At 51.3% G+C, this 17,685-nt stretch overlaps 1 protein-coding gene across 1 annotated transcript in view; it reads right to left on the reverse strand.

The window, feature by feature from the left end:
• Positions 1-11,788, reverse strand: part of LOC142310729 (ovostatin-like) — a 67,306-nt gene extending 55,518 nt beyond the window's left edge. Inside the window, exon 1 of the mRNA XM_075348355.1 lies at positions 11,718-11,788. Coding sequence (XP_075204470.1) covers positions 11,718-11,779 — 62 coding nt within the window. The 5' untranslated portion in view covers positions 11,780-11,788. The remainder of the gene's footprint in view (positions 1-11,717) is intronic.
• Positions 11,789-17,685: the final 5,897 nt, after the last annotated feature.

The raw sequence follows: 17,685 nt of genomic DNA on the forward strand, positions 1-17,685 counted from the left end.
TAGTTATACAGGTCGCTACATCGTTGGGAAGATCTGACTGACATCTCACAAACGACCATGTAGCGACTTACCAGCGATTCTTCTCAGGTCGTATTGTTGTCGGGATCGCTGGAAAGTCGTTAAATGTGATGGGGGCTTTAATCTAGAACATTTACTCCAGCCCTGAAGTCAGAGGGAGACATTTATCAAAGGAAAGCGAATAAATGGCAATTCTTGTGTACAATCCAATCTTTAATCTTATGAGTAGACAAACCCAATTTGAACTTTTCAGTTCACAAGCTGGCGGCCAAGATGTCCTGCAGATTGAACTTGTGTGCAACAGCCATGTTCTGAGAAACATGCAATAAAAATTTACAGAGTACAGCATGTGTGGAAGGTGGGCTTGACCTGTACCAGTTATTTCATGTACTCTATTATATTTATATTTCTGGTTGGCCAAGTGAGCACTGTTGCGTTACCGTCTAGGATGATGACTGCCACCGGCCCAAAGAGACCAGTAACTGTTGTGCACCCCAGGTTCTCTCTCCACACAATGTCTCCGTGAAAAAAAAAAAAAAAGTGAACCACCTGAGAAGCCTAGCGCCTTAACTTTTTTTGGCGGGGGGATATTTGGCATAAGTTGTTTTGGTCACTACGATCGTAGTAAAACCAAACATTTAGGTTTGTTTGCAATACTTTTGACATTGGTCAGTTTCCCCCTTCTGTAATGGACGTGCTTTGTGTCCCAATAGACTTTGTTCGTCAGTGTTACACTAGGCCGTGTATGTGTGCTGCCCTGGTGTTAGTCGGGTTGCTCGGCTCCGGGCTTGTGGCTCGAGGGGGAGGGGGGGGTAAAGGGTGGTCCCGGCTTGGCAGACACTGATCCGTATAAGAGGCGGTATTTACAGGGGATATGTTCATGACGCCACCTGCGGTAATGGGAGTACCACCGCTGCTGTAAGGACTACCAGGGCAGATGGGATTAAACAGCCAGATGTCAGTCCCTCTGCAGGTAGGGAAGGCCCCGGGCTCGGTGTTTGTAGTTATTTGGGAGAGCAGGGTGCAGGGGACCAGGGTACTCACTCCGGGTAGTGCTGGATAAGGTTTATAAAAGGAGACACACGCTGTAGGTAAACCAAGGTTTGAGTGCCGCTGTGGCGAGCCCTTCCAAGTACCCGGTCCCACCAATGTCACTCAGTAGCCTGCCTCAATGCACAGTTTTGTCTCTGTGTAGGTTCTTATAGCTAGAAGCTGTAAGGTCCCGTTCTTCAGTTTTTAAGTGAAGTTTTGCTCCTAAGGGCTGGCACTTGGGACTTCAGTAGGTTGCTTTTTCTGGAAAACCCTGTCCCCCGCGGTGTGCTGATGTCCTCAGTCTGAGCTTTGGAAGGTCCCCTTCACTGCAGCTTAATTGTCAGGATGTTGAATCAGCTCCTGACCTAGGGTCCTGTACCCAGTCGTGCTCAGTACTGGTCAGCTCTGTGGTTCTCTGGTGCCTGCAGTCCCTGCTAGACCGGGTGTCGCACCCCAGATAGACGTCCCTGAACCCAGTCACCGACTCCTCTGGTCCCGGACCACTCTCTGCGAGCCAACCTCTGTCTTTCAAGCACCCTGGGAGCTAACACTCCAGCTCCTTTCACTTTGAGAGCGCTCTCTCCACTCACTACGTCCCTCCTACCAGTCTGCCTGACCCCTAGGTGGGTGGCCCTTTTCCAGCTAGACCAATCCACTGGTCTGACAGGTCATGATGTGATGTGTTAATTGGGGTGACACAGATTTGTGGGAACTTGGAACCATGGGTGGAGTTCCTGCACCCTGGGGAAAGGATAGAGTTCCCTGTAGCACCCCGATTTATTCAGGGGCGCTACATATGCAGACATGGCCATTTGGGTGGCTTGTTGGTCCCAGGTTCTCATCAACTGCATGCAAGTGACTGAATCATTTCTGAAACATATTTACAACATGTGCCCTTTATGGAACTCACACTGGTGGATAATGGATGCACAGTGCAATTTGAGAAGTGACCTCCATCTATCACACTCGCATGACAAAAAGGATACCCATATGCATTTTACACGTCTGACTTTCCAGGATCAGAATTGAACCAGAGTTTACATGCCAATGAGTAGCCTCGGAAGGGATTTCTTTGGCTTTTTGTATTCTATACTTTTCTCAAAGCGTGCAGAGAAGCAGACCCTCATTCCAGATTCTAAGGTCGGTGGCATGAGAAGAAAGCAAAGGACTCTGGGCAAGCTATGCAGAGGGAATACATCTACAAGTGAAAGATAGTAGAACCCTTGGTACCAGTGGGCTGGAGACTGCTTTATATATTAGAGAAACTCCAGCTTACCGCATGACACTAACAGGACTAGGCGTGCTCGTGATCCACCAGTTAGGCCAAGCTGTGGTCAATCGTAGCCAGAAAAGAGGTCGGATCCAGCATCAAAAAACTGATTAAAAAATTCAAGTTTATTTGGAAAATATATTATATAAAAATTTATGCAGAAGGATTGGGCAAAGTGCATGAAACACCTTACGCGTTTGATGGTAAATTTAAAAGCACAGTCTAAGGACTACATACATACATACATACATACATTTCCAAATAAACTTGCATTTTTTAATCATGGATTTTGATGCTGGATCCAGCCTCTGACTACGACTGCTTTATATAAAACAGTTTACAATTGTTGTGGAGATTGTCCACTTCCTAATCTTGACCCTCATGGGACCATCACCACCCTCCCTGGAATGCCCAGTCGAGTGGCGATTCCATCTCTGTTGCCTTTTGGCCAAGGAGTCCCAGGAAATCCAAGACCATTTATAAAATAATGGTGTGAATTACAGCCTTCATCTATATTATGGCTGCAAGTCTCAGCCTGACCCATCATGGGTGGCATTTTGGCAGTCATGGTGGCAATATAGTCATGAATTATTTAGCTGTATCAGCTGTTCGCTCTCAAAAGCCGGCGGCCGGGAGATCAGCTGATTGCTCTCAAAAGCCGGCGGCCGGCTATTGTGAACAATCATCTGATCGTTCTCACGTTGAACGGAATCCGCTTTCTAATTCCAATTCTTGTCATACGTTGTACAAGGTATCAGTCACAAGCGTCTAGCAACACATGACTGATGCAAGACAACGGAAATGTGAACCTAGCCTAAGCCGAGCAAAAATTGTGACATGTCAAGCATGGTTACACCAGAAAGTTGGTATAGATTGGGTTTTTTGCCGCCGGTTGCGTTTTTTTGCATACTTCTATTAGTGCCGTATTGTGCCGCATGGGCTTGCGTTCGGTCTGGTTTTTGCCGCATGCAGCAGAATTAGCCGATGCGGTGGCCAGATGGAACGTTGTCCGGGAAAACACACACACACACAACCAGCCCCCCCCGCATTGCGCAGCATCCAGCCGATGCGGCACGATTTGCAATGCATGCCTATGGACGCCGCATGCTGTTTTTTCCACTGCACATGCTCAGTAGCTTGCCGCAAGCGGCAAAAATCGGACGGGCCTCATGTCAAAAACTTTTGCAAAGGATGCGGTTTTGTCGCCGCATAGGTTTTAGAGCCGGATTGGCCGGCTCTGCTAAAACCAGAGGTGTGAAAGCAGCCTTAGTATACTTTCAAGACTATACTCCTCCTGTAAGCCATGACAGTACTATTAGTACCAGGTGAAGTTACAAAACAAGAGCTGTATGGTGTGAAGACATACATCAGAAATTGCTGCATTATTAAAGATTGAGAAGAGGTTCTTCAAGAGACTGCTCACAAGAAGGGACATGAATTGTGCTGATCACGTAGTGTTCGGGGTACCAGTCTGGTGAGGATTGCACAAGTGAACAGGTTTATACACTCATCTATGGTTTCACAGGAAGGAATTTCTTGAAGGATTGCAGCTGGGAATATACAAGAAAAGTGGCTAGTGCAACCCCCTCAAGACAAGCCAAGACAGGGAGGGTAGGCGGTGGCAGTCTCACGGAAGGATTTAAAAGAGACCTAAGCCATTTTGGGGTCAACTTGACCCTAGGGGGAATTCTAGTACACAACATCTTTCAGGTCTACATAAATGCCAAAAAACATTCTTTTGTAACATGTAATAGTGTCGGGGAAACCACCAAGTGGATACTACTACTAAAGTGATACTGCAACCATGAAGTGCGGAAGCATGGGAGGAAATACACAGTATGTGACATATCACAGGGTGTCACTCTAAAGTTATGTTCACACTGAGGGGCTGGTTAATCAATGCTTTTATGCCAAAAAACTAGTGAAAGCATCGAAAAACTTTTTTAAACTTGGGTGTTTTCATGACAGGTTATATCAGCTCTGCCAAAATGTATCAAAGGTGCAGCCATTTTGTTTTGTGCAAAAATTCTACTCCGGTCCCAAGTAGGGGAGCATTTCTGACATGGCACATGTCACTCTTGGCATGTATTTCTTACTGAACCCGACGCCTCATACTCAAGCTCTTATAGGTCGCCAAGGAGGGATGACAAGAACTCCGCTTTCCTTCCTTGGTCAAACTACAGTTGCCATGGACAGCAGCGATCAGACTCCATGTCGGCCCAGAAGCCTTAAGTCAGCTTTATATTACAGCAACACTGTCTGAGAGAAGTCTTTGTTGACCATGACAACCAATCACAGAACAGCTTTCATTTTACCAGAGCAGTTTCAGAAATGAAAGCTGAACTGTGATTGGTTACTATGGGCAACCAGTAGTTTTGCCAAATGAGGCCTAGTGTATTAGTTATTACAGACCAAAATTTTATTATATAAACTCCGTACCAAAAATACAGCCCATGGTCAAGAGTGGTACTAGGGACATTACTAGACATCTAAAGGGTCCCCATTGCCAAGGTCCAAATTTGGGCCACTAAGTGCAGATACACAATCCATTGTGTTCTCAGTGTAGAGTCGTAGGGGTCTAAAGAGCAGGGTGGGGGTGACGGAGCTAACCTCAGATGCCATGGTAAACAAAAGGTTAAGATACCAGTCCCAGCAGATAAGTTGTGTACAGCAAATGTCAATTAATTGTAAACCTGCTCCATATAATCAGGGCCTGATAAGCAGGAATTTCAGGGCCCCATACTGACAGTATGGTTTTTTTTGGGCCCCCTTGAGACTCCCCCCAGCTCCAACCCTCAAACCTTTCTCTATTCCTGATTGCAGATTTTTGGATTAGAGATTACAGAGTCACATTCATACCTCCAAGACATTAGTGAAATGAAGAGGTCATTGTGCAGGAAGGGGGAAGAGGTGAGCTGTGACTACCTACTGTGCATGGATGAGGAGTGCATGTACCTCATCACTTTCAAGCCCTCAATGCCTGCATATAAGGTTGCCCAACCCAAAAGGTTGCCCGGGGAATGCAAGTTAAAAATGGGGTGCGTCGGCAGCATCTTGGGGACGCAGTCTGCTCTATTATAGTCAATGGCCCCATCAGCAAATGCATCCGGAACCTGTTTTTCGGAAGAGGGGGGGGGGGGTCAGATGGAAGCCTCGACAGGACCACTGAACGGAGGGTCAGAATGCAGTGTGAAAGTGGCCTTATCCTGGGCCCCTTCCTAGCATGCCAGTCTGGTTATTGTTGTTGTGCCATTTATTCCATGGCGCTTTACAAGTGAAAGAGGGTATATGTACAACAATCATTAACAGTACAAAACAGACTGGTACAGGAGGAGAGAGGACCCTGCCTGCGAGGGCTCACCGTCTACAGGGAATGGGTGAGGGTACAATAGGTGAGGACAGAGCTGGTTGCGCAGTGGTGTACTAGACTGAGTACTATTGTAGGCTTGTTGGTAGAGGTGGGTCTTGAGGTTCCTCTTGAAGCTTTCCATGGTAGGGGAGAGTCTGATATGCTGAGGTAGAGCGTTCCAGAGTATGGGGGAGGCACGGGAGACATCTTGTATGTGATTGTGGGAAGAGGAGATAAGAGAGGAGTAGAGAATGAGATCTTGTGAGAATCTGAGGTTGCGTGCAGGTACCGTGTTTCCCCGAAAGTAAGACAGTGTCTTACTTTCTTTTTACCCCCAAAAGTGCCACTATGTCTTACTTTCGGGGTATGTCTTATATTGGAAAAAATCCCACAGCAATCGCAGCAAGTCTCCATGCAATGTACCGTATGGGGACTTGCCGCGATTGCGCCCTAAGTGTACCGCAAGTTAAGGAAACTTAACCACCAGCGGCTGCACATGAGGGCACTGAGGCTGTGTGATTTTGTATGTTGTCCATGGTCCTGATGGACCACGGACAACATTACTGCAACATCTCAACATTTCTCGGTAGCCGAGCGCTCAGCTGAGCGCCTGACCGCCGGCATGTGTCAGCTCTCAGCTGAGCGCTAAGCCGCCGGCATATCAGGGCGTTCAGCTGAGCGCCAGACCGCCGGCATGTGTCACCTCTCAGCTGAGCGCTAAGCCGGCGGCATGTCAGGGCGCTCAGCTGAGCGCTTTGCCGGCGGCATGTCAGGGCGCTCAGCTGAGCGCTTTGCCGGCGGCATGTCAGGGCGCCCAGCTGAGAGCTGTCACATGCCGGCGGCATGTCAGGGCGCTCAGCTGAGAACTGTCACATGCTGGCGGCATGTCAGGGTGCTCAGCTGAGCGCTCGGCCGCCGGCATGTTAGGGCGCTCAGCTGAGCGCTTTGCCGGCGGCATGTCAGGGCGCTTAGTTGAGCGCTTTGCCGGCGGCATGTCAGGGCGCTCAGCTGAGAGCTGTCACATGCCGGTGGCATGTTAGGGCGCTCAGCTGAGCGCTTTGCCGGCGGCATGTCTGGGCGCTCAGCTGAGCGCTCGGCCGCTGTAACTGTACTGTAAAGCGGAAAAAAAAAAAAATAAATTTTTACTACGTCTTACTTTCGGGGTACGTCTTACATTAGCCGACCCCCCCAAAACCCCCACTATGTCTTACTATCGGGGGGAGTCTTACTATCGGGGAAACACGGTAGGTAATTGGAGACTAGGTCACAGACTGTTGTCCAAGGGCCCGATGAGGGGTTAGGGATTGCAGGCAGGTTACGGGGCCTGGTGAGGTGCAGGGTCAGCGCTGGGCTGCACGGCGGTACTCACTCAGCCAATGACGAATGCAAAGTCTCCGGTAAAACAAACGGCTGGATGGACGGGCCCCGCAGACTGCTGCGGTGTTTCTCCTCCCGGTAGGTTGATGGTGACTGCCTTTCCCTGCACCTATGTTGTGTTTATGGTTCCAATGGCTTCCCACCGGTAACCCGCTCCCCAGCTTGGATGGATGCTGAGGGAGCCCCTTTTGCTTGCAGGCTCTGGCCCTGGGAACTGTAGCCTTGGCGGTGACTGTTTCCCTTTACGGTTTGAGCTGTTGCCTTTAATCGGGTCTTGACTGCTGGGAAACCCCGGAGGTTCCCTTTGCTAACGGATTTGACCGGTTTTACGGGGACTCCCAGCCTGGTCAGGGTCTGTAAGCGCTGCCAAATGGTGCTGGCCTCTCTTTGCTCCCCAATCCGGTACCGTTGGGCCACCGCCCGTCCCCGGTCCTTACGGCTCGCTTCAATCAGCCTCTCCTGCAGACTGTCCCCACCGCCTGCCAACCTTGCTGTATGTGCCCAGGCCACGCACCCAGACACGGTCAGTCTCCTCTACTACCACTTCACTCTCCAAACTACTCTGCCCTCGTTTTTCCCGCCTCCAGGACTGTGAACTCCTTGGTGGGTGGGGCCAACCGCCTGGCCCACCCCCTGGTGTGGACATCAGCCCCTGGAGGGAGGCAACAAGGATTTGTGTTTGACCTAGATGTGCCTAACCGGGGTGTGGGGTGTGTTGTTGCAGTACCTGACGTCCTGGCTTGTCCAGGGCGCCACAGATGGCTTCGTATGTCATGGTTAATGTTTTGAACTGGAGTCGTTGGATGATGGGAAGCCAGTGGAGGGATTGGCAGAATAGCGAGGATGGGGAATAGCGAGGGGAGAGGTGGATTAAGCGGGCCGCAGAGTTTTGAATAGATTGGAGGGGTGCAAGAGTGTTTGAAGGGAGGCCAGAGAACAGGAGGTTGCAGTAGTCGAGGTGGGAGATGATGAGGGCATGCACTAATTTTTTTGCTGATTCTTAGTTAAGGAAAGCACGGATCCAGGAGATTTTTGAGTTGTAGTCTGTATGAGGTGAAGAGGGCTTGGATGTGTGGCTTGAAGGATAAAGCAGGATATTATATATATTAATAAAATAAAAAATGAAAAATATGGGAATGACTGTGCAAAACCCCAGCTAAGTGTATTAAATACAACTTTGTGAACACCGTAATTGCCTATAAAGTGCGGTAAGTAATTACACCATTACTGTTTACGAGTCAGTGCGCAACTGAAAATCCCACAACTACCATTCTGCTGATGGGGCTCCTGCTGGATCAGACATGGCTCCCTGTATTTAACCGCCATTAGTGATCAGATTGGCTCCTGTGCATAGACTAGAAATCATCATAAACTGAATCGGAGATTCTTCACCCTATAATTCATAGGAGGACAGACCTGCAGAACAGGAACCCTGGGCGGAGGAGGGAGTGCGCCGCACTGGGCTGGGACCAGGAGAGTCATTCTGCTGCAACAACTAATGCTCCTGGTATTAGGCTGTGGAGCCATGGCCAGGATGGATGAATCTGACTATACTGTCCAGATACATTGGATTTGCTATATAATGGGAGAAGAAGAAAAAAAAAAAATGTCACAGCTTTAAGTCTGGTCTAGGGAGTAGCAAGTTGACTTTTCCCAGACGATAGAAGCCCAAAGAGTATTTAGCAGTGCATATGTAACCTGATATAAGGCTGTCTTATGTGAACTGAAAGCGATAATATATAATATATATGTAACAGGGTGCCAGGGGTGCCTCCGGGCTTGTAGTCGTGGCCCTAGCTATCAGGCTTACCCCTGGTTCCGCCGTCACTTTGGGGACAGGAGATGTCATGGTGGGGCAGAGTGTGGTGGTGCAACTGTTGTCCGTCGTAATAAAACACTCTTCAGACGTGTTCCAGTGAAATCAGAAAGCAGCTTTATTGTTCACAGCTTCTTCACACAACCGGCAGACATGTAGATATAGATGGTAGTACACTGCTGTAGCTGGGGGAAACCTGCCCTTGACGTCCTCTCCAGTGGGGATGTGCCCGGCTACTCTGCTTCACCCGGCTCCCACTATTGGCTACCCACAAACCGGACCCACACCGGTCTGCTTCGCTCTTGAGATTCTGCCCGCTCCTTTACTCTCCGGCTTCTCCTTTATCCAGCTCCCACACTCTGCCCCTGCTCTCCTTCTCTCCCGTCCCACAACCAACTGCCTGCTAATCTCACACTTTCCTCAACAACAACTTTTTCTCCCTCCCCTTTCTGCTGCCGGCTCCTCCTTTCCACTGTGGTGACAGCCGTCCCACCCGGCCACTAGGGGGTACCCTAACCCAATATACATACAATATAATAAAAAACATTTTTATTAAACAGCATTAACATTTCCGGGCTCCTTTGTAAGGGGTCTGCCCACCCCCTACATATATACAGAGGAAAAGAATACTGGAGCCTTCACCAAGATCTCATGGCGTCAAGAAAGTTTACCTTTCAGCTTTATGTGAGCGAGCAAATTTTTTAGCCTTAGGCAAAGACTCACGTGGATGCATGTGATTGATCACCAGGGGGTAGTACGGTATATTCCTTGAGTCACTAGTTAAATGTGCATTCAGTAAATAAACCACATAGTGAAGGCTTATTGCCAGTGACCCTCAATAGGAAAGTTCAGTCACCCCCCCCCCATACATTCTGTACATGTAGTATGCAGACATAGCAATTAGTGGCAGAAAGGACATTTTTTCGGCCTCTGGCAATTGGGGGCTTGAGGGCATTAAACTATAAGCTGGGAATTTCTCAGAAGCAATGTTTTTAGCCCAGCATTGCAGAATTTACTGGGCTAATGTGAATGAATGAGACTTAGGCTATGTGCCCACGTTGCGTTCTGCCCCTGCAGCGATTTGAACAGCACACATGCGCTTCAAATCGCTGCAGAAAGAGTCCGTAATGAACAGCCGATTTCATGCGCTCTGGATGCAGCCCCTCCCATAGACAGAGCGGGGCTGCATGCAAAGCGCATGAAAGTAGTGACATGTCACTTAGAACGCAGCGCTTCAGGCAGCAGCCGAATCGCTGCGTTCTAATACGCCACGTGGGCATGGATTAGGCACAATCTTCATAAGTTGTGCCGGGGACGCAGGGCACATGCAGTTATGCTGCGGTGCAGAACGCAGCGCAACTGCATGCAAATACGCAACGTGGGCACATAGCCTTAAACTGATCCATTACCGGATTTCACAATACAAACTGAATAGATCTTAGACCTAATGAGCCTGGTGTACTAGCAGTGCATTCATGTCTATTAGCCATGTCAATTTGTGGCCCCAGGATCAGGGCCCTGCAGACCACCACCTACCCGCCAGCATCCCAGTTACATGAAATATTAAGAACACTACCAATATATTAAAGTGATTCTGGCACCAGATTTTTGTCACCTAATCTGAGAGCAGCGTAATGTAGATACCGAGACCCTGATGCCAGCGATGTATCACTTACTGGGCTGCTTAGTACAGTTTTGATAAAATCACTGATTAATCAGCAGACATGGGCATGTGCCCAAGTAGCAGAGTTTCTGCACACAAAACTGCATATAGCGACAAAAAAAAAACAAAAAAAAAAAAAAAAACACCATGTTTATCACATTTGCATGAATATAATATATTCATGACAACCGCTGGGATTCCTGCAATGTAGCCCCACCAGGTCTGAGTGATGTTACAGCTAGGACTCTGCGCTCACTACCCAGAGTGGTGCCCGTGCCACTCCCAGTAGTTCAACCACCTGAATTCTGCAATGGATCACTTACCTTTCCTCAGTGATTGGGACTCGCTGCCATGGTAACCCTGGGTCATCACCATGGCAAACCCTGGGTTACTTTGCTACAGATCACCTCACAAACCATGTTGCATGCATGGTGTGCGACGCAAAGTTTCAGTGCTGCAAGGGACATAATCCACTGCAGTGATCAAGCATTGCAGTGGATTATACACACAAGGGGAGGGGTGGGGGGAAGAGGAGAACAAAAAGTATATATAAAAACCAAAAACAGCCTATAACTGCAGCAGAGAAACATTGATTTTATAAAACAAAAATGACAGCAAACAGCTCAGTAAGTGACATCACTGGAATCAGGGTCTCTGCCCCTTCATTATGGTGTTCTGAGATGGAGGAGCAAAATCCTGGTGACAGATTCCCTTTAACACTATCCAAGCCACCAGTGTCATGCTAATCTACTCGCTCCTCTCCAGAGTATAGTCAGACCAAAGGGGCACATATTACATACTAGACCACCACAAGCATGGTGGATGAGGGCTCACAAGAGTCAGAGATCCCTCCTCCCCCAGAGCTGATTTTGCTGTGGACAGGTCACACATGCAGTTGTTTATACTTTGCATGTGAAGCCTGCAGCCTTCTCCAGATTCCTCAGCAGAGCTGGAAAGTTCACAAAAGTGAGCCAACAAGCTCCAAGGGTTGTGAAGAGTGATCGGTCACTGCAGCTGCAATCAGTGCTCCCCAAAAAGTCTGTGCACCCTATACCTGAATGGTGAACTCACTGCCAGGTGGAGCTGAACCAGGCAACAAGTCCTAACAGGGTAATGCAATAGAAGCTGTAAAAAGTCAGACATCCCCCATAAACAAGCTACAACATATAGAAATGTGCTATAGGTGACTTACGGGTCAGCTGTGGCCCCAATAACCAGGCTCAGCAGAGCAGCGCACAGCAGCAACCTCCCCATAGTGGCAGCCAACTGACAGCCTCTAACCGCAGCTGCCTTTATATGACACATGGGGCAGGAGGCTGCTTATTTGCATGACTCCGGAATGTGACTAAAGGCCTTGACCTACACCCAACAGCCCCCTACCCCCCAGGGTTCTTATCTAAAATAAACACAAACACTGCGTGACATTGGATATAAAAGGCCACAGCAGCCCCATTTATTAGTAACAAAAACATAAACCATATAACAATACAATTCTTCATTGAAGAACCCCCGAAAAAGGAGGGGGGGGTACCTGAAGGTTAACCAAAATGTTCCTTGCAACATCAGCCCATCTCCTGACCCTCAGCCGCAACACACCGACTCGAGAGCCCAAGCCAGATGTTGCCCACACCATGTCCCACTGAGACTCAACCCAGCAAGGACCCGTTTACCAAACAATTGCACCTCTAGAGGTAACCCGCTCCGGCACTGGGTTCCGTCCTCTCCTCTGTGCAAACCCCCACCTTCAGACACCCCCCTCCTTTCCGCCACCGCGAGTGCGCATGACCCCTTGTGCGCGCGAGTCCTCCCACACCAACAAGGCCTTCTCAACCCCCCTCCATGAGCCCTAAGGCCCAAATATCATTCCCCACCGAATTTAAATGGACCCTGTCTCGCCGCAACAAGTCGGCGGACGCCGCTTCCAACTCTGGGTGCCGAACAGAGACACCCCCGACCCGGGAAATAAAACACCCAATCTCCCGATTCACTTTGCTTCGTGCTCTGTTAACCGCCTCCACCGACCTGGCGCGCCGCCATGCCCGCCGCGCAACCATATCGGACCAGACGATTACTAAACCCGGGTGGGAGGACAGGAGCCGCAGGCAGTCGCACTTTATATCTTGGATCAGGTCCCTGGAAGCCCGAAGACCCAGGTCATTCCCACCCGCGTGTAGTACTACCACGTCCGGTGGTCTATCCAACTGTGCATGGTGGCGCCAGGTAGGCAACACCTCACTCCACAGCATACCCCTGACGCCGATCCATCGCACCATCGCCTTTTCCCTGGGGACCCCCAACTGGCGGCCGTCCGGTCGTATTCCCGCACGAAACGCCCCCCAATACACGTATGAGTGACCGAGCACCCACACCAATAATGGTAAACCTACAAAACAAAAGGTGACAACATGGGGAAGGGGGGGGGGGGGACGCGTGGAAGAAAAGGGGTAATGAGTACCAATCAAATACCGCCCAAGGCCCCCCCCCTTCAATATCTCACAACAAAGTTGGCCGGACGTAAGATCTAAACCTGACCGAGTCCCAGCGTCCAATGTTACGGAGAGCCTGCGCGCCCAGGCCCCAACGAGGCGCCTGAGTCGCAGCCCCAATCCGAAAGGAATGCGACGCGTACTCAGCCTCGTTGAGACCGCAACACTGCAGGCACCTCCGAAAGATACAGACAAATTGGTAACTGGACAAGGCTGACCCGTCCTGGTGGGACAAAAGGGACCCCGGGCGAGTTCCCCTCACTTTCAAGAACGCCGACAGCCGTTTAACGGGGCATTCCGCTAAACCAGGTACACCCCACAGTTCCACCACACGACCTCTACCCAGCTGGTCAGTCTTTGACCGTCTCAAGCAACACCGTACCGCATCCATACCGCATGCCACGTCCTCCAACAAACCTCCGTGACTCCTCGTGTTTCTACTCACCAATTCTGAACGCCCCAAAGAAAGCCAGAACAAAGGCGGTCCCAAACAACTGGCATTCATACTCCGAGAAACACACACGGGGCAAAACCGACAACAGCTTGCCCAGCAGCTCAAGACACCGGGCGCCGAAGGTCTCGATGCGCCCCCGCCCTACGGTAACCCTTCAACGCCTGGCGCACCCAGAACTCCTTAGTGACATCCTTCCAGCCCAGTAACCTGAAAAAGAAAGCAATGCCAGCCAACCTGCCCGCGACCGCCGACCACGAAAGGCCTTCTTCCTTTGCCCTGCCCATCATGAACAAAACTAAATAAACTCTGTCACCTTCGGGTACATCACCTCCCACCTCATCAACCAACTCGAGCCAGCGGTCCCACGCTGCATTATAGCTGCGCCACGTACTGGGTGCCACCGAATGCTTGATCAATTCCCAGGCCGGCTGCAAACCAGGTCCCACAACCAGACGGGCCACACGGTCTCCTGCTGCTCCGCGTCCGGCGCCAGCATTCGAAAACGGTCCCACTGGAAGCGAGATAAAGCATCAGCCACGGAATTCAGCACCCCCGGCACATGTACAGCGCAGACCCACAAGTTCAACTCCAAACATTTAAACACCAAATGACGCAAGAGATCCACCACCGGGGGGGAATCAGCTGTCAACTTGTTAACACACTGAACGACCCTCAGGTTGTCACACATGAAACGTACCTTTCTGTCTTTCAAATCCTGTCCCCAGACCTCTATGGCCACAACAATAGGAAACAGTTCCAACAAGGCCAAATTCCTAGTCAGACCGGAAACCCGCCACGAATCAGGCCACCTGCCGACACACCATCTCCCCCCAAAATATGCCCCAAACCCACTGGACCCCGCCGCGTCCGTATAAAGGACCAACTCCTCATTGGACACCACCTCCCGAAGCCACAACGACCGTCCATTATACAGCTGCAAAAAACGGGACCACACTCTCAGGTCCGCCTTGTGCTCCACCTTCAAACGCACAAAATGCAAAGGGTGCAACACACCGGTAGTGGCTTGAGCCAAGCGACGGGAAAAAACTCTTCCCATCGGCAAAATCCTACACGCAAAATTCAACTTTCCCAACAGGGACTGCAAATCCCGTAAATATCAAGGTGATGCTGTATTCCGTGTTCCAGGCAATTGCACCCTACATCCAATGACCATGGTCATACAGGGGTGAATAAACAGGATATATGTGATAGAGCATCACCTTGATATGAACCTCTGAACCCTGTTATCCCTCACAAACCTACCTAACAGATCTATATTGATATTGGAGGAACCTTGAAAACTAACGCATGATCTATGTTGCTTTAATTGTGGTTCTGTCCTGCACTATATGTTATCACTCTGGTGATGGTCACCCCCGCCTAAAGCTGCTATAAGAGTGAGGGTGAGAATATTATAGGAACAGAGGTCGAGGACCCCGGGAGGATGAACAGGGGTGAATAAACAGGATATATGTGATACAGCATCACCTTGATATGAACCTCTGAACCCTGTTATCCCTCACAAACCATCCTGAGCTGAATCTTGGCGTGGGTTGAACACTGTTTGGCACATGCACAACTGTCCTTATCCTCATGTGTTTTTAGAGTAGAAAGAGAGAACATCCCTAGTGTTCTGGTTTTAGTAATATTGAAAAGTATATTTTTATAAGAGGTGTTGAATCAGGTGGTTTTTTGGAGTAATTACTACCTCTTACATTGAAACTGTGGTTATAGTAGCAAATGGTGAATCAGCCGAAACTTGTTAGGTTCCTTTTTTGGGCCCAACCCCAACGGGGACACCACCAAGTCAGGCAATGGAGGGGCCTCAAAAGGCCCCGCCATCCGTCCTAATTCCACCTCCTTCTGTAACTTATCTGCAACAATCTCACCATGTAGGCGAGTCGACTGTAAATTTTTTAAACGAATCTCTCCCGTCTTAACAACTGACGGTATCTTGAAACCAAAACTAAAACCTTCACTCAACAATTCCGCCGACACCCGATCCGGGTATCTACTCAGAAACTGCGCCATCCGATCTACCCTCACCGGGGTCCTCCCTTTTTGACGAAGACTCTGCGGCCTTCCCTTTTCCCTTCCAGTAGCACTTGAGATAACTGTGGGCGCCACCACAGCCCGAACACTCGTGCTTGAACCGGCAGGAGGAACCAAATCGGCATTCCTTTTCATTGAACTGCCAGCAAACGCCCTTTTTGGGCCCCGGCGGGGTGCCAAATGATCCCCCGCCGGTACCCCCTGGAAAGGACTGCGATGCCGACTTAGGCGCAGCCATCAGTCGCATCCATAGACTGATTTCTTTGTGATCCCACCGTAAACTGGGTCTGACAGCTTTCCTCTGGCGAAACTGCTCGTCATACCGTAGCCAAGCAGTCCCCCCGTAGGTCCTATACGCTTCACAAATGGAATCCAGATAACAAAAAAGCGCCAAACAGTTATCCGGAGCCTTTTCCCCCACCACACTGGCCAGTATCACAAAGGCCTGCAACCAATTCTGAAAAGTGCGAGGAATAAGGCGATAACGCCGCCGTTCCTCCTCGTCCTTTTTGCTCTCGTCCGGTTTAACCCGATCCAGGTTAAACTTTTCCAACGGAAGCAATGAGAATATTTCAACATTCATCCTTCCATATTTTTTCCCTGGTCTCCTGCTTCAGATGCGCCCCCAACGGCCCATCAAAGCAGACATACACTTCCCCTCTCGCTTTGTCATCTAAGCGAACAACATCCACTGCAGCCGCAGCGGGAGCCGCAGCTGCGGCAGCGGGAGCCGCCACCACCGGCTCACCAACCACACTGCCACTGGCAACCCCTCCAACCGCAGGAGCCACAACCTCCTGCCCCGTCGCTCCCTGCCACACCATGCTAGGGCCCCCCACAGGGGCAAACAAACCCCTGACCAACCTCAACAACTCGGATGCCACACTGCCGTCACCCGGCACCGCATTCATGACCTGCCCACCACTCGGGCCACCAAGCAAACCACCCGTACCGCCAACCACATTCACACCCTGCACGCCATCCATATCACCAGACCCACCATCCATAGCCAAACCAGGTGTACGAGAAATAGGAAAAACTGTGGTCTTACCAGGCTGACTCCGAGAAGAGCCCGAAACAGCCGTCACATGTCCTCCGCGACGCACTCCAATCGTTTCGCCGACATCCACGATAGGGTCCCTGGTGTCGTCCTCCGCGACGTCCTCCTCCACGATGGCATCATCCTCCTCACTGGACCCTGGTCCAGGGAGCCCGCCGTCCGGCAGACTCGACCTTAGACCCCGTCCGCCCGCAGCACCACATATCCTCCGCGCCGTCCACGACGATCCAGACGCTGGCTCCTCCATGTAAACTCTGCCTGGGGCATGCCGGCCGGCATCCCCGCGTGCTCCAGCGGACCCCGACGCCGTCCCGACGCTGTCCATCCTCTGTTCCAAAAGGCCGGGCCCCGCTGATCCGGGCCGTCTTCGTACAGAATCCCCCGCCGGCACTGGGACCCTATGCTCCTGCATAGGCCCCGCTCGTTTCTTTGCCCGTGCCGCTGATGCCACTGCGACCTCATCCGTGCCCTGCGACCCCGCTGGCCCGTGCAACCCAGCTGGCCCCCGCGACCCCGCTGGCACACGCGACCCCCCAGGCACACGCGACCGCGGCGGGTCAGGTGACCTCGCCGGGTCAGGCAAGCCCGCCGGATCACGAGGGCGCGCCGGGCCGGGTGAGCATGAGGGGTCACGAGACCGCGCCGGGCCAGGCGAGTATGAGGGGTCACGTGACCGCGCCGGCCCACGTGACCGCGCCGACCCACGTTACCGCGGCGGGTCAGGTGAGCCCGCCGGATCACAAGGGAACGCCGGGCCAGGCGACCGCGCCGGGCGCGTCACCACAGTGCGCCGCGAACCGGAAGAGGAGGGGAGGCCGGCCATGTCGCTCGTCGCCCCGCTGCCTTGCTGCCCACGGCCCGACTTCCGGCCTGGGCCTCGCGACGTCCCGGCTCCCGGATCCACCGCCGCACGTCCACTGGGGCTCCGTCTCCGCTGCCGGCTCCTCGGCGTCATCTCAGGGCTGAGGCGCTCCGGAGGCCGCGTTCTTCGCTGCCGCTTCGGAGGCAGGGGAGTCCCATCCTCTGCGCCGTCGCCGGTCAATCGCTGCAGCTGTTCCTCCATCCACCGCTGTCCACGCTGCTCCACCATCCTCTTCATCTGCGCCAT

Source organism: Anomaloglossus baeobatrachus, chromosome 5, assembly GCF_048569485.1.
Source record: "Anomaloglossus baeobatrachus isolate aAnoBae1 chromosome 5, aAnoBae1.hap1, whole genome shotgun sequence".
Lineage (NCBI taxonomy): Eukaryota > Metazoa > Chordata > Amphibia > Anura > Aromobatidae > Anomaloglossus > Anomaloglossus baeobatrachus.